The 26,376-nt window shown below is 48.8% G+C and overlaps 1 protein-coding gene across 7 annotated transcripts in view; it reads right to left on the reverse strand.

Moving 5' to 3' along the window:
* Nucleotides 1–26,376, reverse strand: part of PTCD1 (pentatricopeptide repeat domain 1) — a 688,818-nt gene that overhangs the window by 398,022 nt on the left and 264,420 nt on the right. For all 7 annotated transcript variants that reach the window (XM_069645574.1, XM_069645570.1, XM_069645569.1 and 4 more), the window contains one exon: nt 6,386–6,604. In XM_069645574.1, coding sequence (XP_069501675.1) covers nt 6,386–6,604 — 219 coding nt within the window. The remainder of the gene's footprint in view (nt 1–6,385; nt 6,605–26,376) is intronic.

Here is a 26,376-nt window from a genome sequence, read left to right on the forward strand (position 1 = left end):
CAGCCTTTTCACAGAATCCCTCCTCGACCCAGGCCATTTGGGGTACCGACCACTCTGTGGAACGAAATATTCTCTGGTCACCATCTGGGACGACCTAAAAAGAACTGCCGACTGTGTGTTGCACTCGTCCGCCTGGATCTATCCGCGGCCTCCGATATAAACAACCACACAATACTGAGGAACAGGCTCCACACTCTAGGCATCAAAGACTCAGCCCTTAATTGAATCACCTCCTTTACCTCGAATTGCTCACAAATAGTTCTGCTTTCCCCTTTTTCCCCCGCCCACTCAAAAAAGGGTCTCAGGAAAGGGCCTTACTATCACCACTCTTTTTCACCCACTACGTAAGTCCACTGCGAGCTCGCATCCGCTCACACAACCTTACCTGCTACAACTACAACTGTCAACGGAGGATAGCACAGGGGCAAAACACTGGTTTTGGAACCAAGACCACGCAGAGAAACAGAGGTTCGAATCCCGGATCCGTGCTTAGAAACCAAACTCGGGTATGGTATTAGGCGCATTATAAAAAAACTATTAAATAAAAAAAATAAAACGCAGACGATACGCAGATCATTTTAAAAATCCCCAAGATCCAAGTCTCTCCTCCTCTAGATCTCACCCATTTATATTTATATAGTGCACTAGCAGCCCGTAGGCATCTCTCCCACATCGATCATTGGATGACAAACAACCATCTAATCCTCAACCTGTGCCAATCAGAGATCCCGATATGTGGCAAAACTGCTCTTATCCCTCAACCTTTACTGTGGCCGGCTGCCCTTGGAGCCCCACCTCCCACCTGCCACCTCCACCTCTGTATAAAAAATGTTTGGATACACCATGGGCGCAGACCTATCCCTCTCCAAGCACATCAACTCTGTGTCCAGAAGCTGCCATTTCCACCTATGCATCCTGTAAGGAACTCATGGTGGCAACAGTAAAGACAGACACAAGTGATCACAGTTCAAGGGTGTTTATTTAACAGTATATGCGGGTTAGAAAAACGCCTAATCTAAACCTAAATCTAAGATGGGAGCAAGTTCTGACCATCAAATAATAATAAGGCAATTCTAGTGGCGTCTTGTCAAATAAAAGGGCCCATCCTAAAAAAAACTATTGCCTATCCTTACGCTAAATACAAACAAAGAGTGTAGGATAGGATTCATGGGAAAGAAAGAAGTGTTCACAAATAATAAATCAGGATGCGGTAGTCAGGTTCTGCCTTCCCCATGTTTTAAGCACGAGACTGGGTGCGACTCCGGACCACAGCACACGCTCGAGCTTTACCAGCACGAGACTGCAGTTCCGCTCTCAGGATCTTCGGTGGCGACGTCTCCTTCTATAAAAAGTCTCTTGCCTCCGAGGACCTGATGTTTTCCAAAAATAATAAAGAAAAGTTCCTTTCTGCTTGCACGTTGGGTGATGCCTTTTCACCCCTGGATTCCCCTCTTCCGGGCTACGATCCTTCTAGAATGTTAGACTCCCTCTGCCGGGTTCACTACAGCTTTCAACACAATCTCATTTGTGACATTCACAAATCGTAATGTCTTTTTAAACAGTTCACTGTGGACAGCCCTCTGTTGGGTTCACTCTTGTCAACACACTGTACATTGGAACATCAGACTTCGCCCCCTGTTCATAGGCATCCCTCCGTCGGGTTCACTCTTGCAATTCACACGGTGTGTGATTCACTTCCCTTAGTTTTACCTTCATTTCCCAGTCAAAGACTTTTGATTGTAAAGAGGATTTTACTAGACCCCCGTATGACCACTTTGACCCTCTTCTCGTACCTTTCCTAAGCTCGTCTGGTAACGATAGTTTCAACAATCTGGTAATCGCACAGGGTTTCTCAAGTGAGCACCCACGTGGTGCCGGACTCACCTGCAGCTGGCTTTCCCCTTTTTTATTAACAGTTCTTTGTACTTTCTCCAATTAGCCGTTGATTACTTTTGTTGAACACTGTTCGGTTTCTTATCAGCTTTCCCCTCGACTCACCGGCTGTGATGAACTGCTTGGCTTTTCTTGTCTCTGGAGTCAAGGGCGGTACCACAGTGGCAAGCATCTCCCCTTGGCTTGGTTTCAGCGCCGGAGGGCCCCGTGTACCGTTGTCATCTGCAGCAACACACGCTGGCTATTGTTCGTGGTCTTCCAATTCCTTGTGCAGAGGTTTCACGGGCCTGGGTCGGAAAAGGCAAGGTTGCTTCTCCTTGTCACCGTCTCGGTTCGCGCCGTCTTTCTCCTCTTGAACAGACGTGCCGAGTTAGCTCTCTCATCGTGCCGTCTGCCTTGCTCATCTTTTGCTCTTGTGCGCCAACTTTTATCCCTGTGGGGAAGGGAAAGGGCTGTCGGGTGTGTGTGTGTGTGTGTGATTCTGGTCAATTGCCTGACCCTTGTGTTGGGACATGTCAGGTAACAGCTCTGGTGTTCGTATCGGATAGAGTGTCTGAGTATCCTTCAGGGTGGGATGGGGAACAGGTGGTATAATAAGGGGGATACCACATCTCACCCATCAGTGTCCCACTTCCATTCCCTGCGGACCCCCCCATCCTGGCGATTCTCCCTCACTGGTTCACCCCGGGGAACTTGATCCAATAGCGATGGCCGTGTCTCCTGCCCACATGGATGACAGATCAACAGGGACTAGTCAGGGAGACACCTCCAGGTTTCTCACAATCCCAAAACAAATCTTTCCTTACCTCGCTTACCCTCCAAGTGTCTATGCAATACTGGCCATTATCTCCCACCCTGACTACGTCTCTGCACGCCAACTCAAGAAACATCAACATATCTAAACGCAGCAGCCAGACTGCTCCGTGCCATCTCACCAAGAGAACACATCACCCCCAGACTCAGAATTCTGCACTGGCTCCCAGTTAGCCTAAGAACAACCTTCAAAGCCACGTGCATCACACACCGATCCCTCCATAAGACTGGTCCCGAGTTCCTTCAGAACAAAATCATCCACTACCAGCCCGCCAGAAACCTCTAATCAGGCGAAACTCGCCTCCTGGCTATTCCACCACACCACTCCACCAGAGTTGGCAGCTCGGCTTTCTCTATCCTAGCGCCCACCATGTGGAACACTCTTCCTCTGCACATCCGCTGCACCAAAAATGACCTCTTCTTAAAATAAAACCTGCATTATCATGAAAACCCCCCAAAAATGTAAAATTCCGGCTATATGAACAGTCTCCCCAGGCGGTGCTGACTGTGTTCGAGGCGTCTCCAAACTGCAGACGGTGCCGACTGTGTTCGCAGCAGCCTAGACCACAGACGCCATCATACACGTTTCATGACCCAGCCTACCTTCAAGCGCCACTAGCTGATTCACAGCACACTTAATATGTAATGCCACAGAATTGATGAATGACTGCACCAGGCATGTACGGAAAACAGGCAAATCCTAACAATAGCAGTAGAAGCACAGTAGTGGGATAGAACCAACGCCACTACCACTGCAATTGTACAGAGTTGTATGCACTACAGGGAATTCATGGACGTCGGGCCGCCATGGACTTAACCCGAATCAGCAGGCCAGGTGGGGGTGTCCCCTACACCATAGGGGGTCAATCAAGAACTAGCTTAGAATCACTCCGGAAGGAATGGGGGTGGGGGGCTGGGAGGGTGCACATGTATTGCGCAAATATAAACCATAGGATGGGCAGCTCTTGGAAAAGGTACCTCCTTAAAATGCACAGTAAGGGTTTGATATCAGGGTAGATCCGCCACCCGAACCGCCTAGAAGAATCTGGAGGCACAACCCTTGTGCCGCCTGCGGCGAGCAGTTGGCACACAGACTGTCGCTGCTACTAACCGTTTTTATCACAGCCAAAAGAATCAACAGAAGATACCAAGTACCTAAGCGGGCACTCTAACAACAAAGCGCCACCAATGGAGGCAGGGTACATATAATACACCACTTTACTGGCGACAGGCATGGCTATCCACACACATCAGTATACAGCAAGGACTATGACGAAATGTGGTCATGCTGTTCACATACATTCTCCACCTACTTACACCAGACTACGCCTCAACACCTCCGAAGCAGAATGCAGCGCAGACCTACGACAAATTTGGACATGCTGAAAACATAGCGTTTCTATTTTCGGAAATATGGCATACGTATCGGTAATACCAAATACATAAGGCTCACATTGCAATTTGTCATGCCAGTGGTCAAACTGCTATGATATATTGTGACTGTATATAAGGCACCACTGCGATGACTCATCGGAATTGCTCCCAAGTATGTAAAGCATTTATTGACATGCCATTATCCACATTGTTCCCGAAAGTAAAGCATGTCTACCATGCCAGCAGCCAAACTGCACACAATTATGTAAACCACACACTGCCAAGGAGTTTTTAAAATGCACAGGGGTTCCCAAGGGTATCACAGCGTTGGTTACTTGAGAGCGCCACTTGTTACAGAGTTAGGATACTGGTTACATACATTAATTAATTAATGACAACATGTTGCAAGCATTGACGAACAATAGAAAGGCCCTAGTCGAATTTGTCAAAAAGCAAGTTTTGATCATTGTCTTGAAACGCTGGTGTGATTGCTCATTTCTGATGTGTGTCGGTAGAGTGTTCCAGAGCGTTGGTGCAGCTACTGGGAAGTTAGAGCCTCCCACCCTTTTGCTCTTGCACCGAGGGACGCACAGGTATGTGCTGGTACATGATGTTAAGGACCTGGTTGACACCTTTTGGGTTACACTGTTGTTCAAATAGAAGGGGGCATCATTACGTATACATTTATGAGCAGTGATCAGAGTCTTAAAGAGCATTTTCACTTTAACAGCGAGCCGATGAACTTCTTATGTGTGCGATGTGATGTGATCATTCCGTTTTAAGCCAAAGGCAGCACGTAAGGCTTTATTCTGGAGTAGCTGCAGTTTGGCAAGATTTGTTGTCACGGTACCCAGTAAAAGGATGCTACAGTAATTAAGTTTTGAGAGGACGAGGGCTTGTGCTAGTGTGAGGCACTCTGATCTCCTTAATACTCTTTCTTTTTGGGATTCGCGATCAAGCCCTTGCCTGGATTGAATCCTATATTGCACCCCTCCTGGAGCATACAGAACCTCTCAACTCACTCCTCTAACTGTTGGTGTTCCACAAGGCTCCGTCTTGGGTCCACTCCTCTTTACCCTCTGTACCTCTGCTCCTGGGGTACTAATCTCCTCTCTGGGTTCTCTGGGTTTTCATGCCAACCTTTTACGGACGACACCCAAATCGTCTTTTTTCCTGAGCTCTCCTCTGATCCCTCTATCAAAATTTCAAACTGTCTCTCTGCCATTAAATACTGGATGGCTTTGCACTCTGGTGTTAAACTCTACCAAAACATAGGTGCTCTTCTTCCCTGTCAAAAGCTCACTCATCTCTTCATCTGCCTATCCAGTTCCCACCCGACATTCTCCCCTACTCTCCTTCAGCTAGAAACATCAGCGTCATATACAACCTTTCTCACACCTTCTCTACTTTCATCTCCAAAAGTGGAACAGCAGCTCTCCTCAACCTCCTAAATATTAGGAAAATAAGGCACCTTGTTCTTTTCAACACTGTCAAGCATCTCTTAACAACTCTTGTCTTCTCTAAACTGGGCTACTGTGCCAGCATCCTCTTTGGTCTCCCCAAATATGATATCTGTCCTCTCGACAAGATAAATAACTTCACTAAACAGACCTTCTTTGAACGCCCTCACTTCACAACTACTTACTTGTGAAGTCACTAGATTGGATGGTTGTCGATGCAAAACAGGGCCAGATTTAAATGTCTTCTCCTGGTTCACAAATCTACCCACTGTATCTATCCTCCTCTATCTAACTCTACAAGCCTTCTTGTTATCTCTGCTCTGCCTCCTCAACTACTCTTGTGGCTTCTTGCCCTCCCTGTGCTTCCTCTCGCTTCAGTTCCTTCTCTCTTCTTGCTCCACTTGCATGGAATTCTCTTCCACCAGACAACCGAGAAACATTCCACACAGATTTGTTCAAAACCAAGCTAAAAGCCTATCTCCTCACCTCCACATTACCCTCTTAACCTACCTTTCGTCTGCCTGCTAGCTAACATTTTCCCCTCGCCTATAACCTGCCCTTGTCCCTCATTTCCATTGCCTCCACTCTAGCACTTCGCCCATCATGATGGTCACACCGTCTATGTCCAATGTTCATTGCCCTTAACCTATTGATGTCTACTTATATATTGTCCCCAGTGACTGTTCCATTTACTCCCCTCCACAACCTGGTCAGAATGTCCATCAAACTCACCACATTGTAAGAAGATCACTGCTTCCTGTCAAATCTGATTTCTTATCTAGTGTACGTTCTAAGTGATCAACAGAGCATTGTTCCTCCTGTATATATAAATAAATAAATGTTACCTTGAATATTTCAAAGCAGGTCTTCAGATCTGAACAGATGGCTGCCACCTTAAGCAGAGCTTGGTACGTGATGAGATTCATCTGTATGTTTTTGGACTTCAGCTCTTGGTGCAGCTTTAAGGCGTGCTGAAGGCCCGTGTCCTTCCAGGGAGATTCTGCACAGGCATTGAACAGGCCAGTGTAGGTGGCCTCTGTGGGCACCAAACCACGTTTTTTCATCTAGGCAATAAAAACAAAAACACATTATTATATCCAAAACGCATAGCCTGTCTATACCAGTCATAGTACATTCCTAAGTATCTGCCTGTTCGCTATTCAGTAAGTGAAGAAATCTGCCACAATTTAAACAAGGTATAAACCCTAACCACTTGTCTGACCCCCACTGCATTGTGCTAATGTGGAGCAGTGTCTGAAGACAGGTTCAGGTTCCAAGATTTGCAAACTCTGTTCCATTGACTGAGTCAATCCACACAAATTCTTGGCTGGGATTTCTTGTCAGATTCAGCAGATGAAACAATGCAGAGAAGATCAGCTTCTTTTTTTACTACCCCTTGAAGTTGTTACTTGCTTCAATTGTGATGTTATAGTGGGTTGAGAATGTTTAATGTGAGATGTGCTTCCTCTGCATGATCTTTCAGTTATAAAAATTATATTTTGTTCATTGGTGAGCAACAAGGGATTACAGATCAAATAGAAATTATGGTTGTGACATGATTGACAAACAAGTAAAAGCTTCTCACGCTAGTGACGTCGATACCCCTACTCTATAGTCCCCTGTCATCATACTCTTGGGAATTCTTGCTTGGGAAGAGACTAGAGCCATTCGAGCCAGCAAAAAAGAATCCCTTAATTTAATGGATTGTTCAATCGAGAGCGCACACAACCATCCCTCTCTAGATGATGCCCCGTGTTTTTACCACCAGTCCTTTTCTATCCGACTATGCCGTAGCAAACTGATGGCTAGTTTTAGCAGGGAAGGTGGGAGGGATATGGAGGAAGAGGAACTAGGCACTAGGAGTGCAACAGTGACTACTACTGTGAGAAACTATTACTTACTCCTAAATCCATTCCTCTACTAGACTCTTGCAGTCTAGTTGTTTTTCCAAAGCACCTGTGCGTGGGACATCTAAACCTGGCGAGCGCACTATTCAGAGATGCAGCGCAGAATAAGCCGCGAAGAAGGTTCTGGGTGCTCAGCGGGTCTAGAGAAACTGGAGTCCTCCGTTCTGGATACAGAAGGGAAGCAGACGTACAATTGTGGAGCCTCAAGGGAGGCCGGCAGAACATCTACAGCCTCCAGATCGGAAAGCGCATGGAAGCAGCATGCTGCAGAAGCGCGAGCCCAATCGGGGATGCTGGAGAAAGCCGGTGAGTCTGCCCGAGGCCAGTGGGGAAGTTGGGGCATTCTGGCGACTGCGCCAACAGCATTGTGAAAATGATAGCCTTGTGAATACGACGAAAGGCTTGTGCGAATATCAGAAAGCTAAAAGGCAATCCCCAATGAACTGTGAATATATGAAATGTAAATGTGGGGCCAAACATAAAGAAACTTTACCAAGAGTATATATATCTCAAACCGAGAGGCATACCTACAATATTGATGATGCAGAGAAAGCATATGAGAAGTCCTGGTAAACCAAAGACAACAGGTAAATGAAGCATATGAGAAGTCTTGGTAACCCAAAGACACCAGGCGAGAGAAATATATGAGAAATCCTGACTACCAAGACAGCAAGCAATTGATAAAAAATCCTGGCAAGGTTGTATACCAGGTAAGGGAAACTCATTAGTGTAGACCTGGCAGGAGAGTACACCAGAAAATTGACCTTGCAGAAAGAGTCCGGGTAGGAGAGTACACCAGGCAAGTTGGCATTGCATAGAGGAACTTGGCAGGGAAGTAAACCAGGCAATTTGCCAGCCACATAATTAATTGTTAAAGGAAAGATTGGGGTTTATTTGTTGAACCCTGGCAAGTTGGATGTTAAAGAAAGACTGTTAAAGACTTGGTTGCCTAAACAGGGATCTTGTAAGACCAAGCAAGACACCAAGCAACTGTTTGCTAAATAGACTATTCTTGTAATTAATACTCCAGGGAAAGGAATCCACCCTCTGGAACCAAGGGCTTCTAACTTGGAGAATATTCTAGTTGGAATTATACTTATTTCAGTTGTGAACATGTTTTGCCCAGTTGAAGATATTTTCCATACACATTGTCATTTGTTTATAGTGTAGTGGACTATTTGTGACGCAAAATCTCCATAAAATTCCCTGGACAATGCCAATTAATATTTTTGTCTTTACTTTCTGTTTACAAGCCCTTGGAATTGTCTTATTTAATTTCACAAACTACATGTCCCATAATGCACCATGTGACAGTTCCCATTCCCTGGCTGTTCCTATGGAGCAGTCTTAGAACTACAATCCCCAGAAGCCTTAGAGATCGGTGCTGCTTTCACTTTCCCAGGACCAGAGAGGGAGGAGGCCAATTATCTTCAGGTATGCTGCGCCAAGTGCTGCTAATTAGCCTGCTTCGGCACAGGGCAGGTCAGTATTTAAGCAGCTCCCTGCAGGAGCACAGGTCTCTTGCATTGAACTCGCTTCTAGCCCTTTGTTGCCTTGATCCTTGTATTTCTTCTGTGTCTAGTTGTTTCCTGAACCTGCACCTGTTCCAGAGCCCTGTGCTATCTGCCTTGCAGCCCTGCTACTCGGCCTTTTGCACTGCACTTCTGTACTTCTCAAACTGCAGCCCTGCTCCCCTGCTTGCAGTCCTCGGTTCCCTGTCTACAGCCCGTTGCTCTATACCACCAATTATCTTGTTCCCTACCTGCAGTGCCTTGTGCTGTGCCCATTGCCCGTGCTACCTGTCTTTAACTTCCTTGAGTCTTCATTCCTGCCCTTGATATCCCACTTCAGAGCTAGTTTCCTTGTTTTCTCTCTGCAGTCCTACTCTTGTTATTCCAGTCCAGAGTTACTGTTCCTTGTTACCAGTCTACAGTTTCCAGTCTCCTTACCCCTGCACTTAGATTCTAGTTTTCTTGCTTTTCTTCTTTCTTCTGGTTATCTGTCCTGAACCGTGCTCACTTTGACTTCCTTTTCCCCCTGGATATTTCTGTTACAGTTCTCGTCTTCACTTGCGCCTTGTGTAATTCCTTTGTTCAGAGTTTGGCTGCTGGGTTTCTAGCAAGCAATCTCTGCCCCTTTCCTTTGTCACGTTTCTGTATTGTACCTCATATTGGGAGGATAACTCAGTGGCAACATGCTTGCCTTGGAAGAAAGACAGTTCGGAGCAACACAGGTTTGATCCCCGGTTCCGCGCTTAAAAACCTCTGGGTATTAAACGTGTTATAAATAACCTATCATATCAGATCATTAACAGAGTGCTGGTTCCTGTTTCAGGAGGCAGTCATTGTTCAGTTCCTGCTGGACCCGTACAGGCTTCAGACTTATGAATACTGTTACCTTGTTCGTGCCTTAGAGTCGAGACACAAGCACCCACTGCTGTTGTTCCTTTCCATGAGCATTCAGAGTGGGGCCCTGTAATAGTAACCTGCTCAGAAGGCTGGATTTTGCCTGTTTCTGTGGGAAACTCTTCCCCCCATTCGGCATACACCCCAAGAGGGAACCGAACGCGTTTGTTTTACTTGTACTCCCTGCCCCTTTCTGTTCACTGCCTCTGTTGCCCATCCTTTCTTGTCTGCAGAACTCCTTGTACTCCTGCTTCTTGTGTACCTTTCTCCCTTTGGCTTTGTGGGTGCGTCTCTACCGGCAAGCCCCTTTGACATAGGATAGGACAGTTTGGTTCAAGGACGGTTTTTCAGTTATTGAAATCCTCACACAGACATTTCCTTAGTTTTTGGTGTATAGGCAGTGAAAACTCTTTAGCATAGTGTCAGGGGGACATTTTTCCAATCCTTTTTCTTTCAATAAATATCTTTGGTAAAAACATGACAACCTTGTGTCCGACTCATTTCTGACGACTCACACCAATTACTGTGTTGTCTGTCCACACTGCGGTACTCACCTACAATGCATTCGCTCCAGCTACTCCTCCTACTCGCCTCGCCCTAAGCTTTCGCCAATCATGCTACAATTCCCTCGTTGCCTATACCAATCATAAAACGACTCTCTTTCACCTACTTCAACAAATAAAGCATACTAGAAAAACCATACCCCCACCGCCTTACCATTCAGCTGCTCAACTCATGCTCTTTAATGGCGCATGCTGCCAGCGTCTACGATCTATTTCAAGGCAATGCCACTGACCTGTTCTGTGTTACGGCTCCCCCGTTTCCTCAGTTTATACCAGAGGGGTACAAAATCAATAATCTGGACAGAGCTGCTGCCCATCCAGGTGGGGGGGGATTGCTATTATTTGTAAGACTGCACTTTGGATTACTATGCCCATAGTCTATGATTTGGGGATGGAAGTTCTGCTAGTCTGTTTGGAAATATCTGTTCATTTCTTGTTAGTGTATCGCCTTCCAGGCGCCTATATGCATTTTCTACAGCCTGTTTTGGAGCTTGTAGCCTCGTTGCATTTGAAATATGTTAATCTTGTTGTTTTGGGTGATTTTAACATTAGGTTTGATCATTAGGTTTAATCACACCTCGCACTATTCTGGGTCAATTCTTTGAAACTTTTCATGATTTAGGCTTAAATCCACATGTTGCTGAACCCACCCATTTCTGGCCTGGTAGTTTTACCTTTGATTCCGATCTCTTGGTTAGATAATTTTTTGATCACCGTCTTGGTGCCTCTGAAGTCTTCCTTGCCTGTGCCACCCACACGTTCTGTGCTAAGGAGGAATTGGTATGACATGGATATGTCCCACTTGGCATCTGTTGTTAAGGCTAAATGCCCTAGTGACATGCCTGTGGACTTTGCCATCTTAATGGCTGCTGACCAACTGGTGCCTGTGTACTGGAGGGCGGAGCGACCTCTAAACGGACCCATTGAGATTCAGAGCTCGCCATCCGGCACCTTAAAAAACAAGATAGCCGCACCTCGAGGAGGATGGGGTGCAGGATTCTCTTACTCAAACACCATTTAATAAGGACAACACAATGGATTGGCAAAGGGAAGTCCGTTTAATGGCAAGCACAAAAACGGGGAAACAAATGGAAATCAGCAGTATTGCGATCGCCTGTCTCGCTTCAACTCCCAAATTCTTCATGCAGGCAGAAACTTTTATAGCAAATTCACATCATCATTGACGTGTAAAACTCATAAGTTTGACATGCAATTCTATTGGTTGGAAAAGGTAACAAGTATAGGTGCTATATCTGTATATAGTAACAGAGCATGAGGATTGGATAACTCTTATCAAGTAGGCGTCTACATCACTCGTGATAGATGTCACTACAACTACGATGTCTTATTGGTTATACAGCTATAGGACCCTAGATTATTTGGTCCATTGTGATTGGGTGGGTTACACCCCTAGGCATAAATATCCACTTTAATTAGCAGCATGTAGAATGGACACCCAGGTGCCTTGTGCCCCAAGATTCATCCTGCCTCCCCTTGCTTCCATCAATCTGCGCTGTAGGGCTATGTGTCAATTAGTTGGCTGAGGATGGCCTTGAAACTGTAGCTTCTTATCAAGAAAAGTTATGGCATCCTCGGGTTCTGGGTGACATCAGACGTTGGTGCCTCTTTGTGCTTGGCTGGTCACATGTCTGTTCACCATGAATCTGCTTCATTTTCCTTCTTTTCGTACATTTGATTCTTTGTTCAGCCTCGCCACCTGCCTGGGGCCTCTTTATCTCGACCTTCACTGCTGGCAGTCATGCTCTGAAGTTACGATTCTTCAGAGTTGCCGCTCTCCTCCCTTCCTGGAGTTGACCTCGAATTCCCAGGCATGAGCTACTTCTTACTGAGTTTCGATTCTGCTCTTCCCTTCTGGTTTTAGCTGGAATATGAATCTCAGCCTTGATAGCCCCTTGAAGCCTGCACTTAATTCTGCTTTCACAAAATGGAGTTGCACTTGGATAGCATGCATCATTGAGGTAGATATATATAGTTGGCGCCTGCCGCTCTGTGCTTCTACTAAGCATTGCAAGCAGTATCGTTCTCTTAGCTTCTTGCGTTCCAAGCCTATTTACAGGCATTTCAGTTAGTTTACGGGTGTTCATCTGACTTCATGGTTACGTTTCTTCTTACACGTCCATCGCATTGTTACTCTTAGTATTTCGCCTTTATGTGTCAACTTTCGTTCATTGTTTATGTTCATGTTATTCTTTTCGTTTGTCATTTATGTGCATCTGTACGACTGTCCAGGCTCTTATGTCGTCACCATTTTATCCACCATTAGGGCTCTTTCGGTCTCTTAGGGGACGGCCTCTAAGTAGTCTTCATTTCGGGTCAGCTGCTGGTACGGTTGTCTCAGTGGGTACCGAGCTGCCCATGGCTGTCCGGTTATAGGCAATTCGACAGGTCTTGCATTTCTGATGGGCATTGGGCAGAGGCCTAGAATTGCTCTCTGTTGGTTCATTTGTTCCTCATACATCACATATCTCGGCGAGTAAGTCCCTGGTATCTTGAAATGGGGGGCTGGGGTGTAGGCTATGTCTGGGACCTCCTCTACACCTGTTAAATTGAAGCATGTACGTGGCCGTTCCTCTCAACCATGGTTTTTAGCTGAACTTCAACTGGCTAAACTGGGGTTGCGCCAAGCTGATCGCAAACCGCGCTCTTCCTACAGCTTTTATGACAAACTGAATTTTGTTTCTCTTTCCAAAAGCTACCATTTGGCTATGAAAGCTGCCAAGCAGCGTTTTTTCACCTTTAAAGTTGAAACAGCTCTTCTTCAAGCTAAGGAGTTATTTTCTGTTAAATCCTTTTCGTCTACTGTTCGCTTTTGCCTGCTGCTCCTGCATCTCAGTTGCAGTGTGATGCTTTAGCAGAGTTCTTTAATTCCAAAATTGAAAGTAAATGTGGCCATACACAACTATGCCAGTCTGGTGCCGACATGCCGGGTAACAACACTTTTCAGCCGGCAACTCCTGGCTGGTCTACCTTTCCGGTGTTTACAGATGAGGTTGTGTTGGCGACTACCTCTAATCCAAAATCTGCAGCGCCATCTGACCCTGCCCCTTTATTTGTTTTAAAGGATCTTCTGCCTGCGATTATTCCTTTCGTAACTCAGGCTGTTAACCTCTCTTGCTGTTCTGGATTTATTACTAAAGAAATTAAGCAGGCTATTGTGATCCCTCTCTTAAAGAAACCGTCACTGGAGGCTTCTGTTCTGTCTAATTTTCGTCCTATTTCATCACTTAATTTTTTCATGACACTTCTTGAGTCATTAATCCCTCCTATTCTTTCTTGGAAGATTGCTTTGTGCTTGAACTCTTTCAGTCTGGCTTCCACCCCGGGAGAGTCACTGAGAGTGTCCTAGTTTCGGTAATGGATGATATGGCCAGGCTGGTTGATGGTGGTGTAGTGGGGGCCCTGATTTTACTTGATCTGTCAGCGGCCTTCGACACTGATGACCACTCCCTGCTTCTCGCTCGCCTGACCTACATTGGGCATTGTGGGCCCTGTCCTGGCGTGGTTCACTTCTTTTTTGACTAACGGGGGATAATCAGCATCTTTGCCTCCTTTTCTCTCTTCCTTATATTCTCTTTCCTGTGGCATCCCCCAGGGCTATGCCTTGTCCCCGATGTTATTCAACATCTACATCCAACCTCTGGTTGGTCTCATCTGCTCCTACGGCATATGCGGACGATACTCAGATCCTGGTCTGATTAGATCAAGACCGGGGTGAGGTGTTGTCTCGTCTGTGTGACTGCCTGTGGGCCGTGGGAGTGTGGATGAGTGCCAAGTGAATTAAACTTAACAGGGACAAGACAGAGGTTCTGGTAGTCGGCATCCCTTCTGGCTCCTTATTTTCTTTTTGGCCTTCTTCACTGGGTGTGTTCCATAATCCAGTGACGGTTGTGAAGAATCTTGGGGTCTACCTGTCTGCGTCTCTGTCCATTAATTACACCGCAGGTTAGCGCAGTCTGCCATACCGGGCATTTTTTACTGAGGGTCCTTCGGAAGGTCTTGCCCTTCCTCCACCCCCCTCTCTTCGCCCTCTGGTTGTTGCCCCTCTTATTTCCAATAGGCTCGACTATTGCAATACCTTGTATTTGGCCCAGCCCTCTGGCCCAATTCACAGTATTCCGTTGCTACAGAACCTGGCTGCCCTGGCAGCCACTGATACACCATATGGCGCTCATATCAGTCCAGTGATGCGTCATCTGCACTGGCTCCCGGTGAAACAAAGAATAGCTTTTAAATCTCTCTGCCATGTCCACCGGACCTACTACTAGGTGGGTGCTGACTTTCTTCGGGATAAGTTCCAACCGTATATTCCCTGTAGGACTTTGCGATCCAGTAATGATCGTCTGATTCAGGTCCCCAAGTTGCGCCTTCAGCAAATTGGTGGCCAGGACTTCTCGGTGGCTGCTAGTAAACTATGGACAGTCTCCCACTACAACTAAGGCCGACTGAGAATAATTTGCTTTTCCGTCGCCTGGTCAAAACTGCTCTTTTCTGTTAGTCCGGGGATAGCTTTGGTTGTGCTGTGAATGTTCTCGCGCCAAGATGCCTCCGGGAAAACACGCATGCTACAAATTCAGTCAACATAACATACCACCTAGCCTCCATTCCTCTGAGACTTCTTTACTCTTCCTTACTTCATGAACTGAACATTGCACTCAGGAATACTCAGTCTGTATGCAACAAAACCTCCTTTATCACTGACTTACTTTCATACCAGCTCTCTTCCCCTGGATCTGCTTGCTATCACTAAAACCTGGATTTCTCCATCTTACAAAGCCACCCTGGCAGCTCTACACAACCAAAACCTATCCTCCATTCACTCGCTTCCTCGGACTGGTAGAGGTGGAGGAGAGGCACCTACTCTCTTCCCGCCTCAACATCTCACAAATCTCTAATGCCATGTCCTCTCTTATCTCTTTTGAATTCACCATCTATGCTAGTGCTCTGCCTCACTCGATTGACATCTCCATCTATCACCCTCCCGGCCCCACTGGACCATTCTTTGATGAACTTTGACAACTCCATGATTCTCTTTCCACCAAGCATCACCTCATTCTCTTAGGTGACCTTAGCCTTCCCTCTTGAACCAATTGTCAGAAATCTGAACTACAGTATTTTCTTAATGACCACGCTCTACACTCTATTCAAAACCTACCAACCCACACCGGGGGGTAACTCTTTGCATTTCTTATTAATCTCCACCTCTCTCTCGGCAACTAATAGTACTGTCGCACAATCCTCATCTGATCACTCCATTGTTTCCACCACCATCTCCTTTCCATTCTCTGACCTCTCCTCATCACCTACCTCCCCTACTACAAAAAGGAAATGTAAACCTTCTGCCATTCCACCCTTTCTCCCTGACCGACAGTTCTCACTCTCCTGCTTCACACCCAATGCCTCTTCCACTAACACTGCCTTCTAACCGTCACCACCAGATCTCGGCTTCCTCAACCATGGGTCACCCCATTCCTACGCTCTCTTCCCATAGATATGCGTCCGCTGCTGCGCAAATGGAGTATCCACTGTGAGACTGAAGGTGTCTCCCTAACCAGTCCCCAGGGATTTGCCATCCAGGGGGCCAGGACACGGCCATCACTATTGGATACAGTTCCTGGATCCAGTTCCTGGGGGTGGGCCAGTGAGAGTGGATTCCCCTGAATAGGGGGGTCCTCGGGGAGTAGAAGTGGGACACCGATGGGTGAGACGCGGTATCGCCCTTCTTTCAACACCTTTTCCCCGTTCTACCACATAGGACATTCAGAAACACTGCTTCCCCCTTTTCCGACACAAACACTTTCGCACAACACGAAAGACAACAGACTAACCCCAGAGCCATTTAGCCAACATGTCCCACTACAAGGGTCAGGCAAAGTCAGGCAATTGAGAAGAATCACACACACACACACACACACACCTGACGGCCCTTCCCCTTCCCCACAGGGATAAAAGGTGGCGCACAAGACGAGCAAGGCAAACCGCACGACGACATGGCTAACCCCGCATGGCAGTTCAAGAGGAGGAGCAAGGCGGAGAGAATCGAAGGAGTGACAAGGAGAGAAGTGACCTTGCCCTTTAAGACCCAGACCCGCAAAGCCTCCTTGAAAGGAATTGTAAGACCGTGGACAATAGCAAACGTGTGCGGCAGCAGATGCCAACGGTACACGGAGCATGCCTACACTAATAAGCAGGACAGAGGGAGACGCCCGCTACCGTCCTTGACTCCAGATACCAAAGAAGCCAAGCGGTTCAGCATAGCCAGTGAGTCGATGGGAGAACGGATAAGAGACCGAACTATGTTGAATGAAAGTCACAAAGTGGCTAAAGAAGGGGAGTTCAAAGAACTGTTAATGTTAAAAGGGAAACCCAGCTGAAGAAGGCTCCAGCACCACGTAGGTGCTCACTCAAAAGAACCTGGTGATTCCCACATGTGTTGAAACTACAGACACCAGAAAGCTGAAGTAAAGCCAGAAACGGGAGGTCAAAGTGGTCATACAGGGTTCTTGAAAAATCCCCTGTACAGTTGAATGTCTTTGACCAGCAAACCATCAAGAAAGTAAAATCCTGCTTAGTGAAAATGGAGAAGGAACTGTGTGTGTTTGGCAAGAGTGAACCTAACAGGAAGGGGCGAAGTATGATGCCCAAAAGAACGCTATGATACATGGTGCTGACAATAGTGAACCCGACGGAGGGAAGTCCGCGATGTATCATTTAAAAAGACATTAAGCGGAGGCCACCAGGGGGCGCAGGCAAAATGGAAACCTGAATGCCATGCTCCTTCCCCTGTCCTGGTGTTTAGAGGAGTTGAAGTAGAGCATGGAGCCCGGGACCCGTGGCAACGGGGGTCGCTGAGCTCCAGACAAAGTGGGGCACCACCTAGGCCAGTGACAGGTGCCAGCACCCTGTGAAAGACCGGGAACGAAGTGGGGTGGAAGCACACAGGCACTCAAGTGTTAACGGCCGCGTGCTGAGCCTGGGCTGGGGAGGTGAGGAAGAGGAGGCGCCTCGATGCAGTCGGACTCAAGGAACGTCAAAGTTGGCATCACCCATCAGAGGAGGAGCGGGCCGCAAAGGGCAACCCCCGCAGACACAGTGGGGTGAGGTGGAAGTGATCCAGCGCTGTTGGGGCCGATGGCCGCATGAAAACACGGCCCCATGAGGCCCCATCAAGAGGGAGCGGGCCCCCTGCAGGAACCATAAGTGGAGTGGGCACGAAATACAGAGGAGAGGGGGATCAAAGCGAGCAGGGGTTTCCAGGCAATTCCCCAGCAGCAGTATACCCAGTGAGGCACGCAGAGGAGCGAGCCTCTGAAGAACACCCACGCTTGTACCAGGCATCCAGAGCGGGCTGGGCAGAGAAGGCCCACCTGCTAAACTAGCCTCCTAAAGGAGACCGGGTGGGGAGAAGGAAGAGCGAGGATTTGCCGGATGAGGGCTTGCCTGAAGACCCACCAAAGAGGTGAGGGGGCCCCCACAGACACCACACGGACGGCTCAGCATGGGCCACAAAGGATGGGGAGGACTGCCCTCCAGCTAGAAGTGCAGGGAAGACTGAGCCCCATCGAGACTCACCTGAGGAGACGTGATGAGGCCACAGGAAGCACAGTCTCACCAGGGGCGGGCTGCAGACCCAGTGAGCACAGGCAAGCTTGGCAGGCAGAAGAAACACTCTGGGGCAACATAGAGAAAAGGACCCACGCAGCAAGGGGAAGGAGAGAAGCCCCATCTGTGGTTCCACTCGGTGGGCCACTGGAGGGGGAACTGAGGAGCAGCGTGTGGGGTCCCCGCCAAGATTCGGGCCCGAGGGGCCCCAAGAGCATAGCCTTCCCACACCATCCCGATCAGAAGCCGGCCCAAGTGGATCAGTACACCGACGAAGACCCTAGAGGTGTGGTGGCCCACGCAGGGGGTCCAACCATGATGAACTGGCAGGGAGGAGGATCGGGAAGGCAAGAGGAATGGAAGAAGTTCTGAGATAGGAAAAGGGATTCTGTGGAGGCCGCACAGAGGCCATGAGAGAGAGCATGTGCATGGAGACAAGGGCTGTTAAAGTGGCGGGGGGGTCGACTAGGAAGGTCCGGGTATGGACGAATAGCAGATAATGGAGTGAAACAAGGAGGGACCCCCGCCAAGAGGGAAAGAGGTGCACCGTAAGGACTCCCGCAGGAGATTGAACAGGGTGACACTGAGAGGGTGTCAGGACATAGGGGGGAGTGGGGTGAATGACTTGGAGGGAGATGTTCTCCCAGTACCACAGCTGTGTTGGAGGAGAAATGGAGAGGGAGATGGAGGCTACAGGCCCCACCTCAGCTCTGCAGAGATGGGGACCATCAAGAGCGATATCCAGATGATCCTGGAAGAGATGCGGGGGAAATAAACAGATATAGGAGTCAAAGTGGCAGGCCTGTCAGCGAAAGTGTAAATACTGGAGGAGAGGCTCGACGGGGTCGAGGTCGTATCAGACCTCCACTGGCATTCTTGAAGAACAGATCGAGGTACGGTTTCGAGACATTGAGGGAAGAGAAACGGAGCTGGGCCTCAAACTGCATGACATCGAGAAAAGGGAAAGGCGAAATAATCTCTGGTTCTTCAGCCTCAAAGAAAGGGAGGGGAATGCCAGGCTGGACTCGAGAAGAAAATCAAGGAAATCATTGGGAGGGTCCTAGGATCAAAAGAAGGAGTACATGTGACCCTGGACAGAGTGCACCGTGCAGGAGGAGGTAGTAGAGGGCCACGTTCTGTTCTGGCGAAACTGCATTATTACCGGGACAAAGTAGATATCCTGGATAAGGCCAAACACAGCGGGTCTTTAGATGGGTAAATGAGGGGGTATCTCTTGAGTAAATGTTTAGGGTGGTAGGAGAAAGGTAAGGAAAGGTTATGGCTGAGATACGCGTAGCCACGTTAAATGTTAAACACCCAAAACAAGAGATCACTCATGGGTAATATGTTTTGCAAACAGTGCTTGGAGATTCTCTTCCTGCAAGAGACACACTAAACAGGGGGCGGAATGGTCTATACAAGGGAAAGAAATGGATAGAATAATTTGGCCCTCACACAGGGACTGTAAGAAGGAGGGAGTGGGTATCATACTGGGAACAGCCTTCAAGATGACAGAGGTATAGGTTAAAAAGGGATATGGGGTCGATTTCTAAGGATAAAGGGGTTCTATGGCGAAGCACCAATTATCTTAGCTACCCTATATGCCCCCCAACGTGGGACAGGTGGGGTTCTTGAGTCAGGTCTTTGAGTTCTTGGAGGGTTGGCCAGGAGGCAGCCACGGTACTGGGGGGGGGATTTCAACCTGGTGGCGGATCTGGCGCTAGACTGATGGTTGGCTAAAGACAAAGACCCAAAAGTGACAGTCCCAGAGAACACTGCCTTTAAACACCTCCTGTGGGACCATTACTGGGCTGACATGTAGCAGGGACAATTCACGGGCTCGGTGGGGGGGGGGGTTACAAGTTTTTCTCACCCCCACACCAGACCTATACAAGGATAGACCTGCTCTTGGTCCCGCTTTACAGAGAGGTTGAGAGGGGGCACCCATGGTTGAGGCAATTACCTGGTCTGATCATGAGGTGGTGATGGCGGAATCTAGGGTAAGAAGCCCCAAGCAGCAATTCCGATGGAGGTGTAATGACACTCTGCTGAGGAACGGGGTCTTCTGAGACTTTCTTGGGAAGGAGGTGCAGGCATACATTGAAGTTAACGATAACGGGGAGACACGTATGGCGATGGTCTGAAAAGATGCCAAAGCCACATTCCGGGGCCTCCTTATAGCTGAAGGCGCACGGAAGAAGGGGGAGAGGGGTTTGATTGAGGCCAAGCTTAGGGAGGAATTGAAAGTGTTACGGTTGCAACTCCTTAGTCCTTAGTAAAGGGGTCAATAAGGGAGCACACCAGGGTGAGATGAGGGATAAGAGATAGAACTCCACACAGCATTGATAGGGGAGGTGGTAAAGAAGATGAGGTTCACGAAGCAAAAGGTTCTATGAAAGGGGAGAGAAGGTTGGAACGCTTCTGGCAAATAGAGTAAGGGGTGTATGGTGGGAAGGCGAATAGGTGTAATACAGGATGCAGATGGGAGTAATGGACTACAGGGGATGAAATCTCTGCTTGGTTTTCAAAGTATTACCAAAAGCTCTATACCAGACCAAGGGTGTCTCCATGGGGAGAGGCTGAGGGGCTATCTCGCGGACTGCCGGCTACCAAAGCTGACAGGGGCAGAGATGGAGGTCCTGGAAGGGGAAGTGATGCAGGAAGAAGTGCTACGGGCGATCCAGAGACTGGAGGCGGGGGTAGACCCCAGAGGAGGACGGGTTCACAGCTATAAGCAAGATCAGTCCCTGCTCGCATCACCGCTGGCAAATTTGTTAAACTCGGTTGTGGTGGAGAGTACAATCCTGCCGACGTTCCTCAGAGCATTGATTACGGTCATCCTGAAGCCAGGGAAAGATCTCACTAGTTGTACCTCGCATAGACCAATATCTTTGCTGAACGTTGATGCAAAACATTTTGCTAGGATCCTCACATCGCGTTTGGAACCCTGCCTCCCGCGACCGATTCACCAGGCAGGTTTTGTGATGCATAGACAAGGAGCCGGCAACATGTGCAAGACGCTTCATGCGCTCAATGCCGAGGGGTTGAGGAGGGGGGGGCCTGCTGCAGGCCCTAGATACAGGAAGGCCTCTGACTGGGTGAGTTGTTCCTTTATGGGAGAGGTCCTAGCAACTATGGGGATGGGGGCGAGGTGGATGGCGGCCCTATACTCCAGCCCCACAGTGAGGGTAGTGGTCAATGGAAACGTATCACAGGCTTTTCCACTGCAGCAGGGCAAGCAACAGGGCTGCCCCCTCTCCCCATTGCTTTATGCGCTGGTTATAGAGCCCTGGGCGGCAGCGGTTTGGGAGGATGGCGGAATAAAGGGGGTCCAGATGGAGGAGACAGAGTGTAAGATCGGTCTCTTTGCAGACGATGCCCTGCTTTATATTACTGAGCCGGAATGCTTGGTGCCTTCCCTGTTGGAGAGCCTAGCGCAATACGGGGAGCTCTCCGGCTTCAAGGTTAATGTGGAAAAGTCAGTAGCCTTTAAAGTGGGGGTCTGTCGGAGGCAGATGCAGAATACATTGGGAAATTCACATTTTGGGTTCAGGACTCCTCCTTTAGGTATCTGGGAATCCCTGTGACACGCAAATATGATGATCTATTCCCCAAGGACTTCCTGCCATTGTGGGTGGCCGTGAGAAACGACATGGAGAGGTGGGCGAGACTGGGGCTCCTCTGGATGGCGCGCCTGAATGCCATTCAGATGGTGGTGCTACCCACATTTTTGTTCCTATTCCAGATACTACCAGTCATGATCCCACAGGCATTTTTCTCCGAAGTGAAGACCGCTATGCCATTGGAAAAGGAATGGGTGGAAAAGATGAGGGTGATCTATGACATGGAATATCTTACCCAAGTGTTGGATGAGTCCCGAACCAATATGGAGAGCTTGTGGCTTCCCTTCTTTGAGAGATACAGGCAGTGAGAGGGGGTAAGATGACTGTGCCTTGTCCTGTTTGATGCCGGGGAGGTCTTGGGGGAAGGAAACATACACGGCTCAGGCTGTGGCTCTGACATAGACCGATTATTCACCTACATGGCCAGCCGGCAAGTCTGGTAGATTATGATTGCAGAAGTAATGCGGGCCTGTAGGCATGGAAACAGCCTTTCGCAAAACAGGGGGCGACCCAAAGTTTGAACATTGTGGACGCAATGAGGAGCTGCTGCATGCAGGGAGTGGTCGGGGAGGAGGGGCAGGGATTGTGGGGAGGGGTTTTTGAGGAGGAGATGTAATGATGGTTTGTTACACAGTTGTTTGAAAATGCCAATAAAAGTCAATTTTGAAAGAAAAAAAAAAAGACATTAAGACCTGTGAAATACAACAGGAAAAAGTGCTATTCTGAAAAGCCATAGTGAAACAGACGGAGGGAGGCTGAGATTCGAGAATGGTCTGCGCCAGGCAGAGGTGAACCCAGGGTGCAGAATCACCACCCTGTGTGATTTCTTTTATATTGAAAACATCATGCCCTCGAGGGAAAGATTTTTTGAACCTGAGAGCTGAAGAAGTAGCTCTCAGCTTGTGCTGGGGAAAGCTCAAGCGTGTGCTTTGCTCATGAGCGCCACCTTGTCCCGTGCCAAAAAACTTGGGGAACGGATACCCCTGGCTAACATTGTATTGACTTATTATTTGTGAACTCTTGTTTCTTTATTATGAACCCTATCCTACTGTTATAGACTTGATGGTCGTGCAGAGTAAGGATACCTCCGTCCCCAAGTAACGCACAGGCAACACCAGTAATACTGCCTGTGCGGTCCTTGAGGCCACAGGTGAAGTAGTTCGTAGACCTGGATTCAGGAACCGCCGGAAATGGACCCCCCGATCGCTGCAAGGCAATGGGTTAAAGGTAAGCAAGGCAATGGGTTACAGGTAAGCACAGACGACCTGACAGGAATATAACAGCAGGGTATGATCCTACTTGGCTTACCTATGTGTCAAAGGTGTAACAACAGCGGGCGTTGGGGACCCCAAAAGGCGGAGGGTAGATGGCAGGTAAGCAGGCAAACAACCGCCCAGCGTGAGGTCAGAGGCCAGGAGTCCAGGAGCAAAGACGAAATCCGTAAGACAAAACCAGGGACAGTCCAAAGGTCAGACAGCAGTTTCAACAGTTCCAAGGCGTGGTATCAAGAGGCAGAGGACACGGGGAAATCCAAAAGTAGAAGGGTGGTCCGGCAACTGGTAATCCAAAGATAAACACAAGGGCAAGGCAGAGGCAGTCCGTGGTACAAAAAACGTGGTCGAGTGTATCCGTAGAGTAAGGCAAAAATGAGCGTCGCAGAATCCCGTTGGAAAACAGCTGTGAAGCGACGCTCATTGATTTCAGGACGCTTTTATCCAGCAGGACGTATCACGTGATGAGGGGCTAAACACGTGATACGGAAGCAGTGGAGAGTCACGTGACACGTGACGGGCGGATCTTCCTAAGTCCATTCAGGGCACCTCGGTAACCTGGGAGCCTCCAACGCAACTGCCAGGAGCGGGAAGGAAGGTAAGTGCCAGGTGTATGAGAAAACCCCTGGGACTGATGCCCGAATGGGCGCCTGATCGTGCGTGCACTTGTGTATATGGGTGAGCGAGTGGGATGGCAGGAGGACGAGGGTGGGGGCGTGGCCAACTCGGAAGTGCTGGTAGGTGCAGGAGTCGTAACAGAGTCCCCCCTCAAAGGCCCACGACCCCGTGGGCAAGCAGGGCAGTCCCTATGAAACTGGGCAACCAGGAGAGGGGCATGGACGTCAGAGGAGGGAACCCAGGAGCGATCTTCAGGGCCATAACCCACCCAGTCAACGAGGTACTGAAGGCGACCCCTGTGAAAACGAGAACCCAAAATGGCACTGACCTCGAACTCATCAGGGGCGGACAGTGACACGGGAGCAGGAGGCGCAGCGATACGAGTAGGGGCAAGATAAGGCTTGAGAAGGGAAGTGTGAAAAACAGGGTGGAGACGCCAGGCAGAAGGGACCCCAAGACGAAAAGCAACAGGGTTCAGGACGTGAGTGACCCTATAGGGACCAACAAAGCGTGGTAACAGCTTGCGACAACCAGGGATGCGTAGATGTCGGGTCGATAGCCATACCCGATCACCCACATGATATACAGGGGCCGCAGCCCGCTTCCTGTCAGCCTTCGATTTCATGACTACTTGCGCCTCATGAAGATGGACCAGGGTCTGGGCATGGACATCGGTCAGATCGCGGACACAGGCATTAGCCGCAGGAGTGGCAGAAGTGAGGTCAGGTAACGGGAGAGTGCGGGGATGCTGGCCGTACATAGAATAAAAGGGAGAAAAACCTGTGGCAGAATGTCTGGCATTATTGTATGCGAACTCAGCGAGATGAAGTAAGTTAACCCAGGAATCTTGATACTGGAGGGTCAAACAACGCAGGTATTGTTCCAGTGCTTGGTTTACTCTCTCCGTCTGCCCGTCGCTTTCTGGGTGATAGGCAGAAGAAAAGTGAGCAGCAATACCTAAGAGCCTGGTAAGGGCCCGCCAGAAGCAGGAAGTGAACTGTGACCCACGGTCTGATACCATAACCTGCGGAAGACCGAAAAGACAGAAAACGGTCTTAAAGAACAGGCGGGCAAGGGTCGGGGCTGAGGGAATGCCTGTACAGGGGATGAAGCGGGCCATTTTTGTGTAGGAATCGACTATGACCCATATTGTATCATAGCCCTGCCTGCGTGGTAAGTCAGTGATCAGATCCATGGAGATGGTATGCCAAGGCCTGGGTGGAACAGGTAGTGGTTGGAGTAACCCCAAAGGACGCCCTCTACGAGCCTTACATTGAGCACATACTGAGCAGGTGTTAACATAGTTAATCACGTCTCGTCTCATGGATGGCCACCAACACCAACGGTGCAGTAACTCAAGAGTGCGTTGCTGCCCGGGATGGCCATTGATAGCTGCGTCGTGGGACCAAGCAAGCGCCTGATTACGGGCGTCGATTGTGGGAAGGTACAATCTACCCTGAACAAATGGTAGCCCCTCTTGAATAATGATATCCCATTCATTAAGTGCGTGCGGATGTTGGGAAACCCATTGCCTGATGGTCGTAAGCATGGATGGGGATGGCGTGCATAGACATATGACATGGCCCTTTCCTAAAATCGTCTCTGAGAACAGAGGCAATGTTTCCCCACCAGGGGAACGAGAGAGGGCGTCAGCTTTGCCATGGATCGAACCTGGCCTGTACTTAACCACAAAGTCAAATGCAGCAAAGAACAGGTGCCAGCGCACCTGTCGGCTATTAGCACACTTGAGCGAGGCCAGGTCCTGGAGGTTCTTATGGTCTGTGTACACGATCGTCTGGTGCCTGGCTCCCATGAGGTGGTGCCGCCATGCCTGAAGGGCATCTTTTATGGCCAGGAGTTCCTTCTCAGTCACCGTGTAGTGGGATTCGGCTGTGGTGAATTTCCGCGAATGAAAGGCAACCGGATGTAAACAGCCCGTGGCAGGGCATGGTTGGGACAGCACGGCGCCTAGGGCAAACGACGAGGCATCTGCTTCTAGTATATACGGTAATTCTGGGTCGGGATGCTGTAATACGGGAGCTGATATAAATCTAGATTTGAGCGCGTCAAACGCCTCCTGGTGTATGGAGGTCCAGATGAAAGGGACAAGGGGGCTCGTCAATGCAGTCAAGGGAGATACAATGGAGGAAAAGCCTACTATGAACCGCCTATAGAAATTAGCAAAGCCGATAAATGACTGCAACTGTTTGGTGTTGCCGGGGATCGGCCATTCCATGACAGCGCGGACCTTGGATTGGTTCATCGATAGCCCCCCAGGAGAAATATGAAAACCCAGGAAGTCCACCTCTCTGACATGGAACGAGCACTTTTCGGGTTTAGCAAACAATGCGTTCTTCTTCAGTCGTGATAGGACTTCCCTGACATGAGTAACGTGGTCCTTCGACGAGGAAGAGAAAATCAGGATGTCGTCTAAGTAAGCCACCACATACGTGTCCAAGACATCGGAAAAAATATCATCGATGAAACGTTGGAACGTAGCAGGTGCATTACAAAGCCCAAAGGGCATAACAGTGTATTCGAACAACCCTTGTCGGGAACAAAACGCGGTTTTCCATTCGTCACCGCGCCGTATTCGGATTAGGTTATAAGCCCCTCTTAGGTCTAGTTTGGTATAGATTGTTGCCCTAGTCAGTCTATCCAGGAGCGTGGAGATAAGAGGGATGGGATATCGGTTCTTTATTGTGATGGAATTCAAGCGCCTGTAATCCACGCAAGGGCGCAAATCACCCTCCTTCTTTGGTACAAAGAATATCGGACTGGCAGCCGGAGAGCAGGAAGGCCGGATATGACCCAAACGCAAGGCCTGTT

Source organism: Ambystoma mexicanum, chromosome 2p, assembly GCF_040938575.1.
Source record: "Ambystoma mexicanum isolate Mex_15411 chromosome 2p, UKY_AmexF1_1, whole genome shotgun sequence".
Taxonomy (NCBI): Eukaryota; Metazoa; Chordata; class Amphibia; order Caudata; family Ambystomatidae; genus Ambystoma; species Ambystoma mexicanum.